This window comes from Chlorocebus sabaeus, chromosome 17, assembly GCF_047675955.1.
Source record: "Chlorocebus sabaeus isolate Y175 chromosome 17, mChlSab1.0.hap1, whole genome shotgun sequence".
NCBI lineage: Eukaryota > Metazoa > Chordata > Mammalia > Primates > Cercopithecidae > Chlorocebus > Chlorocebus sabaeus.
The window spans coordinates 73,115,256-73,139,226 of record NC_132920.1 but is presented as its reverse complement, the minus strand read 5'-3'; the positions used below and the strand labels follow the sequence as shown (position 1 = coordinate 73,139,226).

At 43.9% G+C, this 23,971-nt stretch overlaps 1 protein-coding gene across 2 annotated transcripts in view; it reads right to left on the bottom strand.

Annotated features, from left to right (window-relative positions):
* The window catches only part of MTO1 (mitochondrial tRNA translation optimization 1), a 38,564-nt gene extending 16,184 nt beyond the window's left edge, over positions 1-22,380 (bottom strand). The window contains exons 1-9 of one of the 2 annotated variants that reach the window (XM_008013486.3): positions 22,039-22,380; positions 20,262-20,461; positions 20,064-20,181; positions 12,745-13,034; positions 5,098-5,210; positions 4,816-5,006; positions 4,139-4,269; positions 2,400-2,604; positions 2,024-2,195 (exon numbers count right to left, since the gene is read on the bottom strand). In XM_008013486.3, coding sequence (XP_008011677.3) covers positions 2,024-2,195; positions 2,400-2,604; positions 4,139-4,269; positions 4,816-5,006; positions 5,098-5,210; positions 12,745-13,034; positions 20,064-20,181; positions 20,262-20,461; positions 22,039-22,255 — 1,637 coding nt within the window. In that variant the 5' untranslated portion in view covers positions 22,256-22,380. The other variant, XM_008013487.3, reaches the window with a different exon arrangement.
* Between the last annotated feature and the right edge of the window lie 1,591 nt (positions 22,381-23,971).

The following is a 23,971-nucleotide window of genomic DNA, read 5'->3' as shown; positions in this document are numbered from 1 at the left end:
ACTACTTGGGAGGCTGAGGCAGGAGAATCACACGAACCTGGGAGGCAGAGGTTGCAGTGAGCCAAGATTGTGCCACTGCACTCCAGCCTGGGTGACAGAGAGAGACTCCATCTCAAAAAAAAAAAAAAAGACACTGAAAACTCAGGAACAGAAGTTAGAAAAGATAAAACACCCTGACGAAATGAAATCCAAACAAGGACATATGTCAGATTGCAATTAAGGAAGGAACAACTGGAAAGATTAGAGATAATGAAGAACAGAATTAAAATGTTGTATCCTTTTTTTTTATTTATTTTTTATTTTTTATTTTTTGAGACAGAGTCTCGCTCTGTCGCCCAGGCTGGAGTACAGTGGCCGGATCTCAGCTCACTGCAAGCTCCGCCTCCCGGGTTCACGCCATTCTCCTGCCTCAGCCTCCCGAGTAGCTGGGACTACAGGCGCCCGCCACCTTGCCCAGCTAGTTTTTTGTATTTTTTAGTAGAGACGGGGTTTCACCGTGTTAGCCAGGATGGTCTCGATCTCCTGACCTCGTGATCCGCCCGTCTCGGCCTCCCAAAGTGCTGGGATTACAGGCTTGAGCCACCGCGCCCGGTCAAAATGTTATATCTTTAAGTCAAAAAAATAATAGTAATAATAAGGAAAATGGGGATTTAAAAAGGGGGAAAATATACTGGAGACACAGCTCCATGATCAATGCCACCATAATGTGCATAATGTACTTCTAAGCTACAATGATTGCAGATTTATGCCTTCTGGGGATCTTCTCTCATTCTAATTAGTTTAAATTTTTTCAAATAGGAAAAATCAAGGGTAAAATATATAGACTTTGAATTATGTAAGATCCTTAGGAATATATATATATATGGAGCAAAAATGTTCTATATTAATGTCTTTTAGACTCAGAGGCCATATAACTAGAATGATGGACAGAAAAGGACAAAAAACCCTAACCCTAAGATGTAGCAAGGGACTCTTCAAGTCAGTCCACAGAATTTATAATACTGCTTTATTTATCAAAGGAGTTTCCGCCAGACATGGTGGCTCACGCCTATAATCCCAGCACTTTGGGAGGCCGAGGCAGAGGGATCACCTGAGGTTGGGAATTCGTGACCAATGTGACCAACATGGAGAAAGCCTGTCTCTACTAAAAATACAAAATTAGCCGAGCTTGGTGGCCCATGCCTATAATCCCAGCTACTTGGGAGGCTGAGGCAGGAGAATCGCTTGAATCCAGAAGCTGGGAGGTTGCGGTGAGCTGAGGTTGCACCATTGCACTCCAGCCTGGGCAATGAGAGTGAAACTCTGTCTCAAAAAAAAAAAAAAAACTAACTAAAAACAAAGGAGTTTCCTTGCTATAGCTCATGGACAAGATGAGATAATTCCACATTGCTCCAAACCTAGAAAAGAAAGCAGGTAACTATTTTTCTTGGTTTGAGTCTTCTAAATCTTATGAAAGCCAAAAGAACTCAATGGGAGCCACAGAGAAATCATATAAAAAATAAAAATAATAATTTAGAATATATATATATATGATTCCATATATATGTGATTTTTTTCTTTTCTTTGAGATAGGGTCTCACCCTGTCACCCAGGCTGGAGTGCAGAGGCACCATCTTGGCTTACTACAACCTCTGCCTCCTAGGTTCAAGTGATTCTCCTGCCTCAACCTCCCAAGTAGCTGGGATTACAGGCATGTGCTACCACGTCCAGCTAATGTTTGTATTTTTAGCAGAGATGGGATTTCGCCATGTTGGCCAGGCGGGTCTTGAACTCCTGACCTCAAGTGATCCAACTGCCTTGGCCTCCCAAAATGCCAGGATTATAGGTGTGAGCCACTGCATCCAGCCATATATTTTTTAGTACTTAGAAAACAGATGAGTTACACCTAAAGGATTTTGAAAAGAAGCCAAAAACAAGCTACATTCATTTGAAATGTGTAGATAGGAACACATAGGTAATGTCTCTCTGAAATGATCTTATTTTTCTATAAAAAGTGAGAAAAGTCTATATTAAAAATGCATACCTGACAGGCAGACTTCTACTAGTACTTATAGAAACCTCTGGGATTAAATTCTTCCATTTAGAGCTCGAAAACTCAATAGATTTCAACACAGAAATGCCTTCTTCTAAAGAAGACTTCATCCAACAAGCTCTTTCATATCGTTGTTGGGACACACAGCCAGCGTCTTTATACCCTAGGGAAGGGAGAAAGAGAATATAATGAGAAGTGTGGTTTTTAAAGCAAATGTTTTCGTAGACACAGGGTCTCACTATGTTGCCCAGGCTGGTCTTAAACTCCTGGCCTCAAGTGATCCTCTTGCGTTGGTCTCCCAAATTGCTTAGATTATAGGTGTGAGCCACCATGCCTGGCTGGATTGCAGGACTCAGGAAAGAATTACCTCGCAGCGTGAGCCGGATGTCAGCATTATCAGGGCGCAGTGACAAACGGAACTCTACTCGGCTGGTAAACATGCGGTATGGTTCGCTGGTGCCCAGAGTGGTGAGGTCATCAATCAAGACTCCTATGTAACCTTCTGTTCGGCTAACCACAAAAGGAGGCTTGCGACTGACCCGAAGACTGGCATTGATTCCAGCTATCACACCCTACGAGAGCACTACAATGTTTAAAAGGCCATTATGAACGGAACAAAGGGCTATCCCATTCAGAACACTACCCGGAAACAATGGCATGGGACACAAAGAAAGCAAGTATTGCCCCTAAAGGATATAATAGAGGTAGAAAATATGATCCATATTCAGAAATAGAATATGGGTAATATATCACTTTAGAATGCTATGATTCATTGTTTTCAGAGATATCTATCTAATCTTCCTGATAAGCCTCTGCGGGGACTAATCTTTTTTTAATCCAGAGACAGGGTCTTCCTCTGTCACCTAGCCTGGAGTATAGTGGCATAATCTTGGCTCACTGCAGCCTCGACTTCCTGAGTTTAAGCAATCCTCCCACCTCATCCTCCCAAGTAGCTGGGACTATAGGCACATGCCATCACACCTGGCTAATTTTTACATATTTTTGTAGAGATGGGGTCTCACTACATTGCTCAGGCTGGTCTCTAACTCCTGGCTCAAGCAATTCTCTCTCCTCAGCCTCCCAGAGTGCTGGGATTACAGGTGTACGCCACCATGCCCAGCCGGTTAATCTTTTTTTAAAACCCACCTGTGACATTTCTCTAGCCTTTTCCCACTGCAAATAAAAATAAAATAATTTCTGACTTCTAAGGAATAATAATATAATAATTCCTAATGAAGTATATTAAAATAAATTTTAAACTTCAGAAGCAATACATCTAATCAAAATACGATATCACACAGGAGCTCAGAAAAGAGTAATAAAGCCATAGTGTTTTAATAATCCTATTATTGGCTGGGCCAGGTGGTTCACACCTGTAATCCCAGAACTTTGGGAGGCCAAGGCAGGTGGATCACCTGAGGTCAGGAGTTTGAGACCAGCCTGGCCAACACAGTGAAACCATATCTCCACTAAAAATGCAAAAACTAGCTGGGTGTTGTGGTGCATGCCTGCAGTCCCAGCTACTCAGGAGGGCTGAGGTAGGAGGATCGCTTGAACCTGGGAGATCCTATCACTGCACTCCAGCCTGGCAACAGGGCAAGACTCTGTCTCAAAAACAAAAACAAAAAAGATCCTATTATCTACAAAAGCCATCTCCAAACACCCCCAAACAGAAATTGTCTTCTATTAGTATGAGTTGTATCTAAGATCTATATAGTTAACACAACAGACATTAAAAGGAGAAATACCAGTTAAATAGTCCCTTTCGGCCAGGCGCGGTGGCTCACGCCTATAATCCCAGCACTCTAGGAGGCCGAGGTGGGTGGATTATGAGGTCAGGAGATTGAGACCATCCTGGCTAACACAGTGAAACCCCATCTCTACTAAAGAATACAAAAAATTAGCCGGGCGTAGTGGCAAGCGCCTGTAGTCCCAGATACTCGGGAGGCTGAGGCAGGAGAATGGCATGAACGCAGGAGGCGGAGGTTGCAGTGAGCCAAGACCGCACCACTGCACTCCAGCCTGGGCGACAGAGCAAGACTCTGTCTCAAAAAAAAAAAAAAATTGTCCCTTTCAGTTAACATTAACATTTTAACAACTTCTTACTTGAGCTGCAGCTTCTTCATAACCAGTGGTACCATTGATCTGTCCAGCAAAGAAGAGTCGTTGAACTAAGTGAGTCTCCAGGGAAGGAGTGATCTGACGGGGATCTAAGTAATCATACTGAACACCATAGCCTGACCAAAGAATAGAGACATTAAATAAGTAAATACAGAGCTGGATTTGCTCAAGGTAGAGATGCAAACATTACCCTTAAATGCCCTTTAAAAACAGACTAGGTCGGGAGCAGTGGCTCACACCTGTAATCCCAGCACTTTGGGAGGCTGAGATGGGTGGATCACCTGAGGTCGGGAGTTCGAGACCAGCCTGACCAACATGGAGAAACCGTGTCTCTACTAAAAATACAAAATTAATCAGGCATGGTGATGCATGCCTATAATCCCAGCTACTCAGGAGGCTGAGGCAGGAGAATCACTTGAACCTGGGAGGGAGAGGTTGTGGTGAGCCAAGATCGCGCCATTGCACTCCATCCTGGGCAACAAGAGCAAAACTCTGTCTCAAAACAAACAAACAAACAAACAAAAAACAGCCTATTTAAAACATACAGGTGTTGGGCTTCATCTTCTGAGGCTCTGAGCAACAATGGCTGTAGCTAAGGCCTCCTTACTGACCATTAAAACAATGACGATTTTATACTGAAGGGCAGCTGTGATCCTCTTTACCTGGCTGAATCACTTTAGCTTTCTCCAAGCCTCTGACACAGGTGATCATTTTCTCTTGTAACTCAGCTGGTAGCGTCATAGATAACCCCTGTGGGTAGATAAGGTCAGAATCCATTCCTTCAGGTTCCAACCAAACCTGATGTAGACGGTTTGGAAAACGCAAAACTTTTGATTCAATGGAGGGACAATATCTAGAACAGAACATTTAAATAAACTTGAAATGAACAAAAGAGGATTGACATCATTCCTTAAAGTAATCGAGCACTGACATTTTGTCCTTACCGAGGTCCTCTTGTTGTTTCCTTAACATGACTATTAAGGTGAAGGTTCTTAAGGACAATCTCATCCACTCTAGGGTTGGTGTGAGTCAAGTAACATGGCAGCTGATCTTCTGGCTGAAAAACAGTAACCAGATGCAATACTGATTTGCTTCTCTACTAGTTTCTCTCTTATCCAAATAAATTCCACATGATATGTACTGATTTTAAGACACCAAACTTGTGCATAATGCCTAGTATTACTTATGAAGTATTCTTGCCAAAAATAAACATCCCAAAAGATGAAGTTAAAATTTAAGCAAACCTCTAAATCTAACCCGTAGTTTAATTTTTTTTTTTTAGATGGAGTCTCATTCTGTTGCCCAGGCTGGAGTGCAGTAGCGTGATCTCAGCTCACTGCAACCTCCGTGTCCTGGGTTCAAGTAATTCTCCTGCCTCAGCCTCCCAAGTAGCTGGGATCACAGGCAGGCACCACTACGCCCAGCTAATTATTGTATTTTTGGTAGAGACAGGGTTTCACCATGTTGGTCAAGCTGGTCTCAAACTCCTGACCTCAGGTGATCCACCTGCCTCAGCCTCCCAAAGTGCTGGGATTACAGGCATGAGTCACCACCCCTGGCCGTAACCAGTAGTTTAAAGGAAATAGTTTAGAGGAACATGATCAAGTCATCAGAGGGATACAATCAGACACATGAAGAATGAGGGAAATTTTAGAGAACAAATGACTCAATTTCTTCCATATGTAATGCTTAAAAGAGAAAAAAGAGGAGGGAGCCTCTTATAAAACTAAGGCAGGATAGGTAATCAAAGAAGTAACCATGTTCTTGGGAGGCAGCAACCATGGTGACCATACAATCAGCACAGTAAACCTCAGTATTCGCATTGTCATTGAGCTCATTCAAGCAATGCTATCTTCAGTAGGGACTTTGCCCTGTAGAGAGCATGTGCACTTTGATTTTACTTGTCCTCAAACTGACCCTTTACTTATTTTAATAGTAAAAGACACATCCGTGGGTGGAGATTTAAGATGCTAATAAGACATGTGATGTATGAACAAGCATGTACAGCTACTTACTACACATGTGCACCCAGAAGACCACCCAGAACATGCTTACAAGTAACAACTCTTTCTACCTCCTATTAATAAGCACGTAAAACTCCCATACAGGGAGTCTCCTTAGTGTCAGTATTTGAGTATTTGATTTCTCATTCTCAATGAGCAAGGAGTCCACCCTGAATTCTTGCTCTCAGGGTGTACTGCCTATTATGCAACTAACTTTTAAAATACTATTTTTGTTTTGCAACAAATTACTCTATGACACTCTTCTTTTGCTGTGTGTCTCCTGTTTAAACTCTAAACGAAGAAAACCAGAACTGAGGTATCACAACAGTCATCAACAAAACATATCACCAATAAGGTCCCCAGTTCAAATAAAACAACTGTAAAAAACATTTTGAGGCAAATAGAGAAAACTGAATACTGAGTGCAAGATGATGTTAGGAAATTATGGTTTTTTTTTTTTTAGAAACAAGGTCTCATTCTGTCCCCGAGGCTGGAATGCAATGGCTTGATCATAGCTCATTACAGCCTTCAATTTCTGAACTCAAGCAATCCCCCACCTTAGCCTCCCCAGTAGCTGGGACTACAAGTGAAAGCCACAATGCCTGGCTAATTTTTAAGTTTTTTGTAGAGACAGGGTCTCACTATGTTACCTAGGCTGGTCTCAATCTCCTGGACTCAAGCGATCCTCCCAACTTGGCCTCCCAAAGTGCTGACAGCCACTGTGAGCCACTGTGCCCAGTCCAGAAATTTTGTTTTGCTGGGTATAGTAATAGTCTTGTAGTTATTTTCTTTTCTTCTTTTTTGAGACAGTCTCACCCTGTCACCCAGGCTGGAGTGCAATGGTGCAATCTCAGGGCTGCAACCTCCGCTTCCCAGGTTTAAGCGATTCTGCCTGCCTCAGCCTCCCGAGTAGCTGGGATTACAGGTGTGTGCCACTATGCCCCGCCAGCTTTTGTATTTTTAGTAAAGACAGGGTTTCACTATGTTGGCCAGACTGGTCTCGAACTCTTGACCTCAGGTGATCCACCTGCCTCAGCCTCCTAAAGTGCTGGGATTACAGGCGTGAGCCACTGTGCCTGGCCATTGTTACTTTTTTAAAAAAGTTATTGCCAAGCACAAGTGGCTCACGCCTGTAATTCCAACACTTTGGGAGGCCGAGGCGGGTGGATCACAAGGTCAGAAGTTTGAGACCAGCCTTGCCAACATGGTGAAATCCTGTCTCTACTAGGGAGGCTGGGGCAGGAGAATCACTTGAACCCGCGAGGCGGAGGTTGCAGTGAGCCGAGATTGTACCACTGCACTCCAGCCTGAATGACAGGGTGAGATTCCATCTCAAACAAAAACAAAAACAAAAAAACAAAGAAAGTGTTTTTGTGCCCACCCAGGGACTCCTTGCTTTGTCTGGGCCAGGCGCCGTGGCTCATGCCTGTAATCCCAGTACTTTGGGAGGCCAAGGCGGGTGGATCACCTGAGGCCAGGAGTTTGAGACCAGCTTGGCCAATATGGTAAAACTCTGTCTCTACTAAAAAATACAAAAAATTAGCCAGGCGTGGTGGCAGGGGCCTGTAATCCCAGCTACTTGGGAGGCTGAGGCAGGATAATCGCTTGAACCCAGGAGGTGGAGGCTGCAGTGAGCCGAGCTTGCACCATTGCCATTGCACCCCACCTGGGCAAGACTCTGTCTCAAAAAAAAAAGAGAAAGGGTTATTATAATTTGTATACTACCAAAGCAAATATATAAAAGTATCTTGCTCAAAGTAATAGAATATTTGAAGACATACATCAGGATAACACTCACCAGAAACTAGGATCATCAATTCTTTTTTTTTTGTAGAGACAGGGTCTCATTATGTTGCCCAGGCTGGTCTTGAACTTCTAGGCTTAAGTGATCCTCCTACCTTGGCCTCCCAAAGTGCTGGTATTACAGGTGAGAGTAACTGTGCCTAGCCAATTATTCATCCTCCATCTTAAACACACAATATACTTTTTTGTGTGTGTGTGTGTGACAGAGTCTTGCTGTGTCGCCAGGCTGGAGTGCAGTGGCACCATCTCTGCTCACTGCAACCTCCGCCTTCCGGGTTCAAGCAATTCTCCTGCCTCAGCCTCCCAAGTAGCTGGGACTACAGGCGCATGCCACCACACCCAGCTAATTTTTGTTGGCCAGGATGGTCTCGATCTCTTGACCTTGTGATCCACCTGCCTCCAGCCTCCCAAAGTGCTGGGATTACAGGCGTGAGCCACCATGCCTAGCCACATTATTTTAAAACTCAAAAGATAGGTAAAAGTGGCCTCTACACTTTAAAAATGTCGGCATCATTAAAGATTGACAAACTGTTCCAGATAAAAGACATTAAAGAGAAATAACAAATGCAACGCATGACCCTAGATTGGGAATAAAAAGGTTGCTTTGGGCTAGGCTTGGTGGCTCATACTTGTAATCCCAGCACTTTGGGGGCCCGAGGCAGGCAGATCCCTTGGTCCATGAGTTTGAGACCAGCCTGGGTGACACTGCAAAAACTCATCTCTACAAAAAATACAAAAAGTAGCCAGGAATGATAGTGAGCGCTTGTGGTTGCAGCTACTTGGGAGGCTGAGGTGGGAGGATCATCCAAGCCTGGGAGACAGCGGTTACAGTGAGCTGAGATCGTACCACTGCACTCCAGCCTGGGCAACACAGTAAGATCCTATCTCAAAAAAAAAAAAAAAAAGCTGCTTTGGACAATATTTAACAATTAGCAAAATATGACTATGGACTTTATGTTAGATAATAGCACTGTATCAGCATTAAATTATCTGAATTTCTTTTCTGTCTTTTTTTTTTGAGACACAGTCTTGCTCTGTTGCCCAGGCTGGAGTACAGTGGCACAATCTTGGCTCACTGCAACCTTCCCATCCCAGGTTCAAGCAATTCTCATGCCTCAGCCTCCTGAGTAGCTGGGATTACAGGCGCATGCCACCATGCCCAGCTAATTTTTGTATTTTTAGTAGAGGTGGGGTTCCACCATATTGGGCAGGCTGGTCTTGAAATCCTGACCTCAAGTGATCCACCTGCCTTGGCCTCCCAAAATGCTAGGATTACAGGCATGAGTCACTGCACCCGGACTCTTTTCTGTCTTTAAAAAATTTTTTTGGTCAGGTGCAGTGGCTCACGCTTGTAATCCTAACACTTTGGGAGGCCAAGGTGGGTGAATCATTTGAGATCAGGAGTTCAAAACCAGCCTGCTCAACATGGTGAAACGCTGTCTGTTTCACTGACTAATACAAAAATTAGCCAGGCGTGTTGGCAGGTGCCTGTAATCCCAGCTACTGAGGAGGCTGAGGCATCAGAACTGATTGAACCCAGAAGGCAAGCTTGCAGTAAGCCGAGATTGCACCACTGCACTCCAGCCTGGGGGATAGTGTGAGACTCCTTCTCAAAAAAAAAAAATTTTTTTAATTTTACTCTCCCTGCATCATACTCTGAATTTCATCATTGCATAAGGCTTATATAAAAGGATGTCTTTGTGCTTAGTTGAGATATACGCTTAAGGTAAGAGCTCATGATCTCTGAAATTTACTCCCAAATATTCCAGAAAAAAAGAATAAGAATAAATGTGTATATTACTGTCTTACACAGTAAATATGGACATAAATTGATATGTCTATATATAGAAATAAATATGGTAAAATATTAACAATGAGTGACTTTCAATGATTTATAGGAGTTTGTTGTAATAGTCTTAAAACTTTTTCGTAAGTTTGATGTTGCTTACTTTTCCTTTTTCTCTGTCTTTTTAAAAAAATTTGTTTATATGTGTTGAGGGTTAACTGTCTTTTTTTTTTTTTTTTTTTTTTTTTTGAAATGGAGTCTTACTCTGTTGCCCAGGCTGGAGGCTGGAGCGCAATGGCACAATCACAGCTCACTGAAACCTCCACCTCCCAGGTTCAAGCAACTTTCCTGCCTCAAGCTCCCAAGCAGCTGGGATTACAGGCATGAGCCACCATGTCCGGCTAATTTTTTTTATTTTTAATTTTTAGTAGAGACAGCGTTTAACCATGTTGGCCAGACTGGTCTCGAACTCCTGACCTCAAGTGATCCACCCATCTTGGCCTCCCATACTGCTGGGATTACAGGCATGAGCCACCGTGCGCAGCCGAGGGTTAACTTTCAATAGATCGCAGTGAGGGAGTTGCTCTGCTGTGTCTGAAACCCCACCCCAGGAGCAGGTCATATAAGAATGGTTCAGTGTCAGGTTCTCCACAAAAATGCGTTGCATGACAGGCAAGGGGGCAGCTGCCTTTCCAGCAGCACCACCTGATATTGTTTCAAAAAGCTTAATTTAGGCTGGGCATAGTGGCTTACGCCTGTAATCCCAGCATTTTGGCAGGCTGAAGGTGGATCACCTGAGGCCAAGAGTTTGAGACCAGTCGGGTGCAGTGGTGGCTCACGCCTATAATCCCAACACTTTGGGAAGCCGAGGCGGGCAGATCACCTGAGGTCGGGAGTTCGTGACCAGCCTGACCAACATGGAGAAAACCCATCTCCACTAAAAATACAAAATTAGCCAGATGTGGTGGCGCATACCTGTAATCCCAGCTACTCAAGAAGCTGAGGCGGGAGAATCGCTTGAACCTGGGAGGTGGACGTTGCAGTGAGCCGAGATCGCGCTGTTGCACTCCATCCTGGACAACAAGAGTGAAATGCCATTTCAGAAAAAAAAGAGTTCAAGACCAGCCTGATCAACATGGTGAAACCCTGTCTCTACTAAAAATACAAAAACAAATTAGCCAGGCATGGCGGTGGGCACCTGTAATCCCAGCTACTAGGAAGGCTGAGGCAGGAGCATCACTTGAACCCAGGGGGCAGAAGTTGCAGTGAGCTGAGATCGCACTACTGTACCACAGCCTGGGCAACAAGACTGAATCTCCATCTCAAAAAAAACAAAACGAAACAAAAAATGCTTATTTGATCAGGCGTGGTAGCTCATGCCTGTAATCCCAGCACTTTGAGAGGCTGAGGTGGGTGGATGGCTTAAGCCCAAAAGTACGAGACCAGCCTGGACAATATGGTGAGACCCTGTCTCTATTAAAAATAATAATAAATGAAAAAAAAAAATTTTAAATAAAAGCTTAATTTACAAAATATGTAAGGTTATAAAAGTAATGAAATTTAAGATTTGCCAGGCACGGTGGCTCACGCCTGTAATGCTAGCACTTTGGGAGGCTGAGGAGGGCGAATCACCTGGATCACCTGAGGTCATGAGTTCAAGACCAGTCTGGCCAACATGGCAAAACCCCGTCTCTATTAAAAATACAAAAATTAGCCAGTGTGGTGGCAGGAGCCTGTAATCCCAGCTACTCAAGAGGCTGAGGCAAGAGAATTGCTTGAACCTGGGAGGCGGAGGTTGCGGCGAGTCGAGATCGCGCCATTGCACTCCAGCCTGGGCAACAATGGCAAAACTCCGTCTCAAAAAAAAGAAAAAAAAAAAAGTTGGGTGCAGTGGCTCACACCTGCAATCTCAGCACCAGCACTTTGGGAGGTTGAGGCAGGCGGATCACCTGAGGTCAGGAGTTCAAAACCAGTCTGGCCAACACGGTGAAACCCCGTCTCTACAAAACTATAAAAATTAGCCGGGCATGATGGCAGGTGCCTGCAATCCCAGCTACTAGGGAGGCTGAGGTGGGAGAATCGCTTGAACCCAGGATGCGGAGATTGCAGTGAGCCAAGATTTCGCCACTGTATTCCAGCAGGGTGACAGAGTGAGATGGTCTCAAAAAAAAAAAAAGAAATTTACGATTTATGGGGAAATACCCAATTAGCCAAGTTAGCCAATCCCTTTTAGATAGATTACTTCTTTAGGCTGAGCGCAGTGGCTCATGCCTATAATCCCAGCACTTTGAGAGGCTGAAATGGGTGGATCACGAGGTCAGGAGTTTGAGACCAGCCTGGCCAATATGGTGAAACCCTATCTCTACTAAAAATATAAAAATTAGCTGGGCATGGTGGTGCACACCTGTACACTCGGGAGGCTGAGGTAGAAGAATTGCTTGAACCCAGGAGGCAGAGGTTGCAGTGAGCTGAGATCATGCCACTGCTCTCTAGTCTAGGTGACAGAGCAAGTCTCCATCTCAAAAAAAAAAAAAAAAAAAAAAAAAAGGATTGCTTATTTGGCTGGAGTTCGGCGGTTTACACCTGTAATCCTAGCACTTTGGGAGGCCAAGGCGGGTAGACCCTTTGAGCCCAGGAGTACAAGACCAGCCTGGGCAACATAGTGAGACCCCATTTCTCAAAAAAATTTAAAAAATTAGCCAGGCACAATGGCTCACGCCTATGGTCTCAGTTACTCGAGGGGGTTGAGGTGGGAGGATCACTTGATCCCAGGAGGTCAAGGCTGTAGTGACCCATAATTGTACCACTGCACTCCAGCCTGGGTGACAAGGTGAGACCCTATCTCAAAAAAAAAAAAAAAAAAATCACTTTTTTGCACTATAACCAATAGTGCTATAAAGTGAACTACTGCCAAAAAAAAAAAAAAAAAAAGGTTACAATTCTTCCTGCTGTGAATAGCCAATATCAGCTGTAAGCCAGGTTTTCATAAAGTATCTTACCTTAATCCATACTGTCTCATTGGTAAAGCTGAATGGTACGGATGGATTGTCCGGTGTCTGCTTGTTTAGAATACTGAAATTAATGGAGTCTTTGGCAATTCGGGGTGGAGTCCCAGTCTTCAACCTTCCCACCAGAAACCCTAACTTCTCCAGCGTCTGAGCCAATCCTACAGAAGGCTGATCCCCTAAACGTCCTGCTGGATGCATCTCCAATCCAATTACAATCATGCCTCTCAGAAATGTCCCAGTAGTCAGAATCACACTCTCTGCATATACTGTGCTTCCATCCACTAAATAACAAGAAAAAAGAATAAAGTCATTATCTATCTATCTATCTATCTATCTATCTATCTGAGACGAAGACTCGCTCTATCGCCAGGCTGGAGTACAGGGGTGCAATCTCGGCTCACTGAAACCTCCGCCTCCCGTGTTCAAGCAATTCTCCTGCCTCAGCTTCCCGAGTAGCTGAGATTACAGGCATGTGCCACCATGCTCAGCTAGTTTTGTATTTTTAGTAGAGATGGGGTTTCTCCATGTTGGTCAGGCTGGTCTTGAACTCCCGACCTCAGGTGATCCACCCACCTCAGCCTCCCAAAGTGCTGGGATTACAGGCGTGAGCCACCGCGCCCGGCCTAAAGTCATTTTTCAATTGCTACCATGGATAAAAATGGAATGTGATTATTTTTTATTAAAACTACAGAAAAACTATCAGTCTTTAGAAACTTGAGAATCATATTTAATATTTTTGTTTTTTCAAGCCGTATCGACATATAACAGACATAAAAAAAAAACTGCATATATTTAGAGCATGCAACATGGTGTTTCGATACAAGTATACCTTCTGTGATGATACCCATAATCAAGCTAATTAATATAACCATCAGCTCACATAGTTAACATTTTGTTTGTGTGGTGAGAACACTCACGATTTACTCCCTTAGCAAATTTCAAGTATATCATACATTATTATTAACTACAGTTACCATACTGCTCACTAGATTGCTAGAACTTATTCAACACTTACAGCTGAAAATGTGTAAACTTTGAGCAATATCTTCCCATTTCCCATACCCCAGACAAAGCATTTTAAATGAGTCAGAAGGCTACATGTTATCAATCTCAATCTAAGCAATGTAGGAGAGAGAATACAATGTATTATCACCAATTCACATGTACCTAAAATCATATCAACACTAAAAAGTCTCAATTAATTTAAACAATTAATTAATTTTAGCCTTCAGGATAAATATGGCATACAACCTCACATTTTTTCTCCCTTCTAAAACTCAAAGAAAATCCAATAGGGGAATAAAAAAGGTATAAAACCAAAAGGACAAGTAATGAAAAAGAACCAGTCAGAACACGAGAAATTTCAATACATTTTTGAAAGATAGAAAGTGGTTAAAAGAATGGTAACTCACCTAGCAGAGAGGAGACAGCTATAACTTAAGTATTAATATCTGAAGAGAAGATATCAATGAGAATGAACAAATTTGCCCTGCAAAGGCTCAGAAATTGGAGAACTGAGAATAAGAACTGAGGAGGAATGTAGAAATGAAACTTTGGTCAGAAAATAAAATAAACAGCTGACATTTGCACATTAAGGTTTTGTTCTCAGATAGCTCTACCTTACAGTAAAATGGAGGTTCATTCTTCAGGTAATGGGGACTTTTTGTTTAATGGGTACAGAATTTTAATTTGGGATGATGAAAAAGTTCAAGAAACAACTGGTGGTGATCGGTGCACAATACTGTCAATGTACTTAATAGTACTGAATTGCACACTTAAAAATGGTTAAAATGGTACATTTTATGGTTTGTATATTTTACCACAAAAAACTGTTACTGTTGGGCCTACAAAATATGGACAGGGTCACAAAATAGCATTTAAAGATATTAAATTGGCCAGGCGCAGTGGCTCATGACTATAACACCGACATTTTGAGAGACTGGGGCAGGAAGATCACTTCAGCCCAGGGGTTCAAGACCAGTCCTGGCAACATAGTGAGACTTCCATCTCTACAAAATAATAATAATAATAATAAATCAGCCAGAGGTGGTGACACATGGTTGTGGTCCCAGCTGCACAGGAGGCTGAGGCAGGATGATCACTTGGGCCCAGGTGGTCGAGGCTACGGTGAGCTGTGATCATGCCACTGCACTCCAGCCTAAGCAATAGGGCAAGAACTTGTCTCAAAAATAAATAAACAATTTAAGGGTATAAACTTAAATACTAATAAAAACACTATAACCATTAAATCTGGAAAATAAAGAAAGTCGGAGGAGAAAAGGAAATGAAAGTAAAACTAGTAATTGTTACTTGAGGGAAGTCAGTGAGCATACTATATTATATATAAAATCATAGCTTTTAAGGTAACCATCAGAACAAACCCACAAACTTAAAAAATAAAATAAAAAGCATGGTCCCCAAAAGCAAAGCAAACACAGATTAAGGTTTTTTTTTAAAAAAAAGTACAGAGAACAGTGTGTTTGTGTATAATATGCTATGATTTTGTGAAAACAATAAAAAATATGTATACATATGCATGAAGACATGTACATATGCCTAGGTAGAAAGACTACACAAGAGATTAACAAAGCAAATGCTCCTGAGAAAGAAAACTGGCTGGCTGAGGGGACAAAGTGAAGGAGACAGACTATCTTTTTTTCCTTTTGAGACAGACTCTTGCTCTTACCCAGGCTGGAATGTAGTAGTGAGATCTCAGCTCATTGCAACCTCCACCTTCCAGGTTCAAGTGATTCTCCTGCCTCAGCCTCCTGAGTAGCTGGGACCACAGGTGTGAGCCATCATGGCTGGCTCATTTTTGTATTTTTAGTAGAGACAAGTTTCGCCATGTTGGCCAGACTAGTCTCAAACTCCCAACCTCAGATGATCCACCTGCCTCAGCCTCCCAAAGTGCTGGGATTACAGGTGTGAGCTACAACGCCCAGCTAAGACAGACTATCTTTTCACTCTATATGCTTTTTGTAGCTTTTAAGTTGTTTGCCCTAAGTATGTATTTCCCAATCAAGAAAATTAATTAATCTATAATAAAAATGAAAATGGGAATTAAGATATGTATTTTAAAAGATGACACTCCCAGGCCGGGCACGGTGGCTCACGCTTGTAATCCCAGCACTTTGGGAGGCAAAGGCGGGCATACCACGAGATCAGGAGATTGAGACCATCCTGGCTAACGCGGTGAAACCCTGTCTCTACTAAAAATACAAAAAATTAGCCAGGCATGGTGGCACGCGCCTGTAGTCCCAGCTACTCGAGAGGCTGAGGCAGGAGAATCGCTTGAACCCAGGGGACAGAGGTTGCAGTAAGCTGAGATCGCGCCACTGCACTCCAGCCTGGGCTACACACACAGCGAGACTCTGTCTCAAAAATAAATTTAAAAAATAAAAATAAAAATAAAATAAAATAAAAGATGACACTCCCTGGCACAGCCTCTCTTACCATTTTGTTCCCAAAATGCTAGTGGGCAGTCGTATTATTCTCTTAGGTTGAAAATTGATTCTTTTTTTTTTTTTTTTTTTTTTTTGAGACGGAGTCTTGCTCTGTCGCCCAGGCTGGAGTGCAGTGGCCGGATCTCAGCTCACTGCAAGCTCCGCCTCCCGGGTTTACGCCATTCTCCTGCCTCAGCCTCCCGAGTAGCTGGGACTACAGGCGCCCGCCATCTCACCCGGCTAGTTTTTTTGTATTTTTAGTAGAGACGGGGTTTCACCGTGTTAGCCAGGATGGTCTCGATCTCTTGACCTCGTGATCCGCCCGTCTCGGCCTCCCAAAGTGCTGGGATTACAGGCTTGAGCCACCGCGCCCGGCCGAAAACTGATTCTTCTGAGAACTAACAGACGTTGATATTTGAGAGTTCACCAGCCCAAAAGGCTGGTTCAAGTCTTTTCTTTTTTTTTTTTTTGAGACGGAGTTTCGCTCTTGTTGCCCAGGCTGGAGTGCAGTACACTATCATGGGTTACTACAACCTGCACCTCCAGGGTTCAAGTGGTTCTCCTGCCTCAGCCTCCCGAGTGGCTGGGATTACAGGCACGCGCCACCACACCTGAGTAATTTTGTATGTTTATAGAGACAGGGTTTCTCCATGTTGGTCAGGCCGGTCTCAAACTCCCAACCTCAGGTGATCCACCCACCTCAGCCTCCTAAAGTGCTAGGATTACAGGCACGAGCCACCGCGCCCGGCAGTTCAAGTTTTAATCACCTCCAGAATTAGCCAGGCAATAAAATTAACTGCACATATAAATCCTCCAGTCAGTGTTTTAGTGCCTTATTTATTTATTTAGAGACTGAGTCTCACTCTTGTTGCCCAAGCTGGAGTGCAGTGGCACTATCTTGGCTCACTGCAACCTCCGCCTCCTGGGTTCAAGTGATTCTCCTGCCTCAGCCTGCCTCTTGAGTAGCTGGAATTACAGGTACATGCCACCACACCCAGCTAATTTTTGTATTTTTAGTAGAGACAGGTTCATCACGTTGGCCAGGCTAGTCTCGAACCCCTGACCTCAGGTGATCTGCCCGCCTCGACCTCCCAAAGTGCTGGGATTACAGGCGTGAGCCACCGTGCCCGGCCTAGTGGTTCATTTAAAAATATAACAGGCTGGGCATGGCGGCTCATGCCTATAATCCCAATACTTTGGGTGATTGAGGTGGGAGGACACTTGAGCCTAGGAGTTCAAGACCAGCCTAGGCAACATAGGGAGGCAACATAGGGAGATCCCACATCTCCAAAAAAATTAAAAATAAGCTGGGTGTGGTGGTGTACATGTATAGTCCCAGCTACTTGGGAGATTAAAGTGGGAGGATCACCTCTGGAAGGTGGAGGCTGCAGTGAGCCATCATAGTGACACTGCACTCCAACTGGGGTGACAGAGTAAGACCCTGTCTCCAAAACCAAAAACGCAAAAAAGTAAACAGAAAACCAAAGTTCACTAGATATTTAAAGGAAGTTGTGTACATGAAAGAGAGCAGCCCAAACACATAAACAGAAGTAAAAAATCGGGAGAAGGCCAGGAGTGGTGGCTCACACCTATAATACCACCACTTTGGGAGGTGGAAGTAGACGGATCACTTGAGGTCAGGAGTTCGAGACCAGACTGGCCAACATGGTGAAACCTTGTCTCCACTAAAAACACAAAAATTAGCTGGGCATGGTTGCTGGTGTCTGTAATCCCAGCTACTTGGGTGGCTGAGGCAGGAGAATTGCTTGAACCCAGGAGATGGAGGTTGCAGTGAGCCAAGATTGTACCACTGCACTCCAGCCTGGGTGACAGAGTAAGACTCTGTCTCAATAAATAAGTAAGTAAGTAAATAAATAAATAAATAAAATACAACAATTATTAACTCAAGGCAAAACCAAGTATATGAAAGGTACAGACATAATACACTTCTGTGCAGTAAACAATACTTAGTCAACAATGTAAATACTATCAACCAAAAATTATGGTATAATTATATTAGAAGGAGAAAGGGGAGGAAAGTTGGATATTAAAGAGAATTACCATAATAATAAGTTAATAGGCTGGGCACAGTGGCTCACGCCTATAATCCCAGCACTTTCGGACACTGAGGCGGGCGGATCGTTTGAGTTCAGGAGTTCAAGACCAGCCTGATGAATATGGTGAAACCCTATCTCTACTGAAAATACAAAAAATTAGGCGGGCATGGTGGCAGGCGCCTGTAATCCCAGCTACTTGGGAAGTTGAGGCAGGAGAATCGCTTGAACCTGGGAGGGGAACGTTGCAGTGAGCTGAGATGGTACCACTGCACTCCGGCCTGGGCGACAGAGCCAGATTCCGTCTCAAAAAATGTTAATAGATGGCTGGGTGCGGTGGCTCACGGCTGTAATCCCAGCACTTTGGGAGGGCAAAGTGGCTGGATCACGAGGTCAGGAGATCGAGACTATTCTGGCCAACGTGGTGAAACCCCATCTCTACTAAAAATACAAAAATTAGCTGGGCATGGTGGTACATGCCTATAGTCCCAGCTACTCAGGAGGCTGAGGCAGAATCGTTTGAACCCGTGAGGCGGAGGTTGCAATGAGTCGATATTGCACCACTGCATTCCAGCCCAGCACAGTGAGACTCCGTCTCAAAAAAAAAAAAAGTTAATATATAAAGTCTAAAACTGTAAATTAGGAAGTAAAAGCATAAGCCTGCTGTTTAGACATATGGAAGTATATATAAGTGACAACTAAAAAAGTTGAAGTGTCTGTCTCCGGTGAAGTAGATGGTTGTTTTCCCACATAAATTTCAAAATTTCTTTTTTAGTTAGTTATTTATTTATTTATTTATTTATTTATTTATTTATTTGAGACAGAGTTTCGCTCTTGTTGCTCAGGCTGGAGAGCAATGGTATGATCTCAGCTCACCGCAACCTCTGCCTCCTGGGTTCACGCAATTCTCTGGCCTCAGCCTCCTGAGTAGCTGAGATTTCAGGTATGCGCCACCACACCTGGCTAATTTTGTATTTTTAGTAGAGACGTGTTTCTCCATGTTGTTCACGCTAGTCTTGAACTCCCAACCTTAGGCAATCTGCCCGCCTCAGCCTCCCAAAGTGTTGGGATTACAGGCATGAGTCACTACACCCAGACTTATTTTTTATTTATTTTTTTGACACAGGGTCTCACTCTGTTGCCCAGACTGGAGTGCAGCAGCACAATCACAGCTCACTGAAGTCTCAACCTCCTGAGCTCAAGCAATCCTCCCACTTTAGCTACTTGAGTAGCTGAGACTACAGGCACCTGCTACAACACCGGCTAATTTTTGTATTTTTTTGTAGATATGGGGGTTTTGCCATCTTGCTAAGGCTGGTCTCAAACTCCTGGGCTCAAACAATCCACCTACCTCAGCCTCCCAAAGTGCTAGGATTACAGGCATAAGCCACCATGCCCAGATCCTTTTAATATTTTAAGAAAAAATTATATGCATGATTTGATAAAAAAATATATAACTGTTTTACATAAAAATATCAGCTGTTAAAATATGAATTTTTAAAAAAATTAAAGTCAGAACCAGAAAAAACAGAAATCACAATAGATGGGAAGAGAGGAAGACATAAATATGCAGATTATAAAGTTCTACACTAAGATGGAACATGGTCCTTACTGATGAGCCTAGAATTTGAGCATCATAAATGTCAAGGTGAAAAGAGAAACGTATTTATTTATACAGTTTTCCTCATCCAGGTAGAGAAAATGCAACAAGTTCCTTGAATAAGCAACATATCTCCATACTTAGCTCTAAAATAAATTTATCACATGGAATATGATATGCTGTTATCACACACCATCTATAACCAATACGTACCCAAAACAACCCCACTGACACGGCATTTCCCAGTGTGTTCAGGCTCTGGTTCTGTAAGAATAAGATCTTCTACAGCTCCCTCCTGAACAGTAAGCAGTGGTGTATTCAAGATTTCTTTCTGTCAAAAGAAAATATCAGTTGAAATATGGTAATTAAACAATCACTATAATCTTTCCTGTGCTCATGCCCTATTCTTACCTGCATGTTCTGTTTATAGAGTTTCCTATCAATCTGAGCTCTCAGACCCCACACAGCTGGTCCCTTACGCCGGTTTAAAACTTTATAATGTACACCAGACTGGTCACAGATGCGAGAACACAGGCCATCCAAGGCATCTACTTCCCTCATTAAATGTCCCTTTCCGATGCCACCAAAGGAAGGATTACATGACATCTGACCTAAAGAGAATAGACATAAACAAAATAAATATATGAGCACTTTGTACATAGTGACTACTTAATAAGAAAATATTAATACAGGTGACTATAATCATCTCATACGATAAAAAATAGAAAACGTGAAAGATAGACTACAGAGAAAATCCCAAAGACCCAATGGGATGCAGAAGTGTCCAGGGCAATCTGGATGACAAACCACTTTCTGAACTTCCTTTTGTTTTTTTTTAAGATGGAGTATCACTCTGTTACCCAGGCTGGAGTGCAGTGGTACAGTCTCAGCTCACTGCAACCTCTGCCTCCCGGGTTCAAGCAATTCTCCTGCCTCAGCCTCCTGAGTAGCTGGGATTACAGGCACCCACCACCACGCCTGGCTAATTTTTTTTTCTTCTTTGTATTTTTAGTAGAGCCAGGATGGTCTAGATCTCCTGACCTTGTGATCCGCCCGCCTCAGCCTCCCAAAGTGCTGGGATTACAGGCATGCGCCACCGCGCCCGGCACCATGCTACCTTTTGCATCCTATATTCCTTCTGGGTTGTTGTCCCTGGATTTTGTGTAGTACTGGACAGTACTTTTTTTGCTCTAATGGGTAATTGTTGGATGACCATTCTGTAGCATCATGACAGATAGTAGCTAAAACATCAACTTGTAAATTATATATGTCTCTGTCTTTCCTCCTGCCTTTTGCTTAGGAGCGAGCAGTAATTAGAATATTGTTTTGTAAAAGTTGTGAATAAATCACGTATTTATTCCTGAAATCCTTCTTTAAAATGACGGTTCAGCTCATAACTTTGAAGAAATTTATACTATTAACTGCGGTTTTGTGGGTGGGGGAGAGGAGGCTATATGATTTCCTAAAAGATTATACTTTTCTCATTATACATTTAAGTGGGTTTTTGTTGTTGTTGTTGTTGTTTTTGAGATAGAGTTTTGCTGCTGTTGACCAGGCTAGCGTGCAGTGGCGTGATCTTGGCTCACCGCAACCTCCACCTCCCAGGTTCAGGTGATTTCCTGCCTCAGCCTCCCAAGCAGCTGGCATTAGAGGAGCCTGCTACCACACCCAGCTAATTTTTTTGTATTTTTTTTTAGTAGAGATGGGGTTTCATCATGCTGGCCAGGCTGGTCTCGAACTCATGACTTCAGGTGATCCACCCGTCTCAGCCTCCCAAAGTGCTGGGATTAAAGAAGTGAGCCACTGCGCCTGGCCATAAACGATTGTTAATAATGTTAATTCATCCTTTATCTGGAGTAACATAGTAGAAGGTAAACGCAGCAATGAACCAATAAGCTACCAGCGAGTATTCTTGAAGTTTCTCACTTTCCCAAGGCACGGACCCCGAACCCCAACCTCCCACAAGGGACTACTGTCAGCAGCAGCATAATCTATGGTTCGCAGAATAGCCTAATCCAGAGTTGTAGCCTGGCCTGCATGATCCTTGCGAGACACTGACCGAGGCTGAAACCACAGAAGGTAGAATTCTCACTAGCTTTGAGGGAGGGTGCCCCACTTCAGACCCGAGGAGGCGGGAAGGAAGCAGCCTGCGTCCCACGCCAGGATCCACAGCACCCGCGCTCCTCACCGATCGTGTCCACGCGGTGGGTGAGGAGCAGAGTCCGAGAGCCGCACCGAGCTGCGGCGGTGGCTGCCTCAGTCCCGGCATGTCCTCCACCAATGACTATCACGTCGAAATGCGGAGTCCGGGGCGCCGCGCTGTCACTGCTCAACCGTGCCAATGGAAACTGCTGCTTGGTGAAGGAAGCCGCGACCCAGCGGCCACAGCCTCGGAAGTAGAACATGCTGGGAGAAAATCTATCTGACTTTGAAGCTGACACGAGTGACGGTCAAAAAACCTTACGCAACAAGAGAAAATCTGCAGGGCGCGGCCATCTTGCTTTAATGTCACTGCGTAAGACGTCTACGTCCGGCGTCGCCGGTGATTGGCGGTTTGGAGTTACTTTCCTGGCGAGGGAGATAGGTGATCGCACGGATGCCCGGTTGTGTGTTTTCTTTCCTAGTTCGTGCGGGCTTTTTGATTTCCTGTGGTTCTGGGTTGGGAGCTCCTACTAAAGGTCTTCTTTTGTCCTTTCTCAGACCCTGTGGTCCTTATCGCCAGGTGGTCACCTACGATCAATGAATTTGATCACTTTGCCTTATCAGATCTTTGTGATCTGGCAATCTGATACAATGTCACCTTCTGTTTGTCTATGAAAACTAAGGGCTGAAAATAAGAATAGATTCGGGCTGGGCGCGGTGGCTCACGCCAGTATTCCCAGCACTCTGGGAGGCTGAAGCAGATAGATCACGAGGTCAGGAGATGGAGACCATGCTGGCCAACGTGGTGAAACCCCATCTCTACTTAAAGAAAAAAAAAAAATTAGCCGGGCTTGGTGGCCTGTGCCTGTAATCCCAGCTACTCAAGAGGCTGAGGCAGGAGAATGGCTTGAACCTGGGAGTCTGAGGTTGCAGTGAGCCAAGATTGCACCACTGCACTGCAGTCTGGGAGACAGAGTGAGACTCCTTCTCAAAAAGAAAAGAAAGGAAAAAGAATAGATTCGAAAGGAGTTCAAATACATTTGTGGACGAAAGATTCATGATGGTCCCCAGGTGCGGTGGCTCACACCTGTGATCCTAGCACTTTGGGAGGCCGAGGGGGGCACATTGCCCGAGCTCAGGAGCTTGAGACCAACCTGGGCAACACAGTGAAACCCCATCTCTACTAAAATACAAAAAAAAAAAAAGAATTAGCCAGGTGTGGCAGCATGCGCCTGTAGTCCCAGCTACTCGGGAGGCTGAGGCAGGAGAATTGCTTGAACCCCTAGGCAGAGGTTGGAGTGAGCCGAGATTGTGCCACCGCACTCCAGCCTGGTGAGGGAGACTCCATCTCAAAAAAAAAAAAAAGAGATTAATGTTGGCTAATTAGAAGAATTGGTCAGTTGGAGGTTAAATGTCCAGCCTTTTGGAATTCACAGCCTTTCTCAATTCACAGCCTTTCTCAGAAAGGAAACGTTTGACTGATCGGAGAATGAAACAAGTGTGCTATTGCGGGATCTGGCCAGCAGCCTGCAATGCAATGGGGCTCTCTCTTTGTTCCCAGTCGGATCAGCAGGTTGAGAAATAATAGACACACACAAGATAGTGAAAGCTGGGTCCAGGGGGGTCACCACCTTCTGATACCATGATGCCGCCAATGAACTGGATATACCAGCATTTATTATTAAGTTTAGTGAGGGCGGGAGTAGGTTAGTGAGGGATTTAGGGTCCTTTGATTATGAGGTGAGAGGGTCACATGGGGATGAAGTAATTCTTTAACGTAACATCTGTATGCAGAAGTACAGTATACAGAGATAAGAATTTACAATATAGTGTGTGCATCAGTAATTTCTAACAGAGCCTTAAAACAGAAACAGTCTTTCCATAACCTATGATTAGCAAGATATTAATCAGCAGTAACAGTTGCAGCTAAAGCTGGTTACCAACAATCCATAGTAACAGGACGTGAAGCTAGACAACCT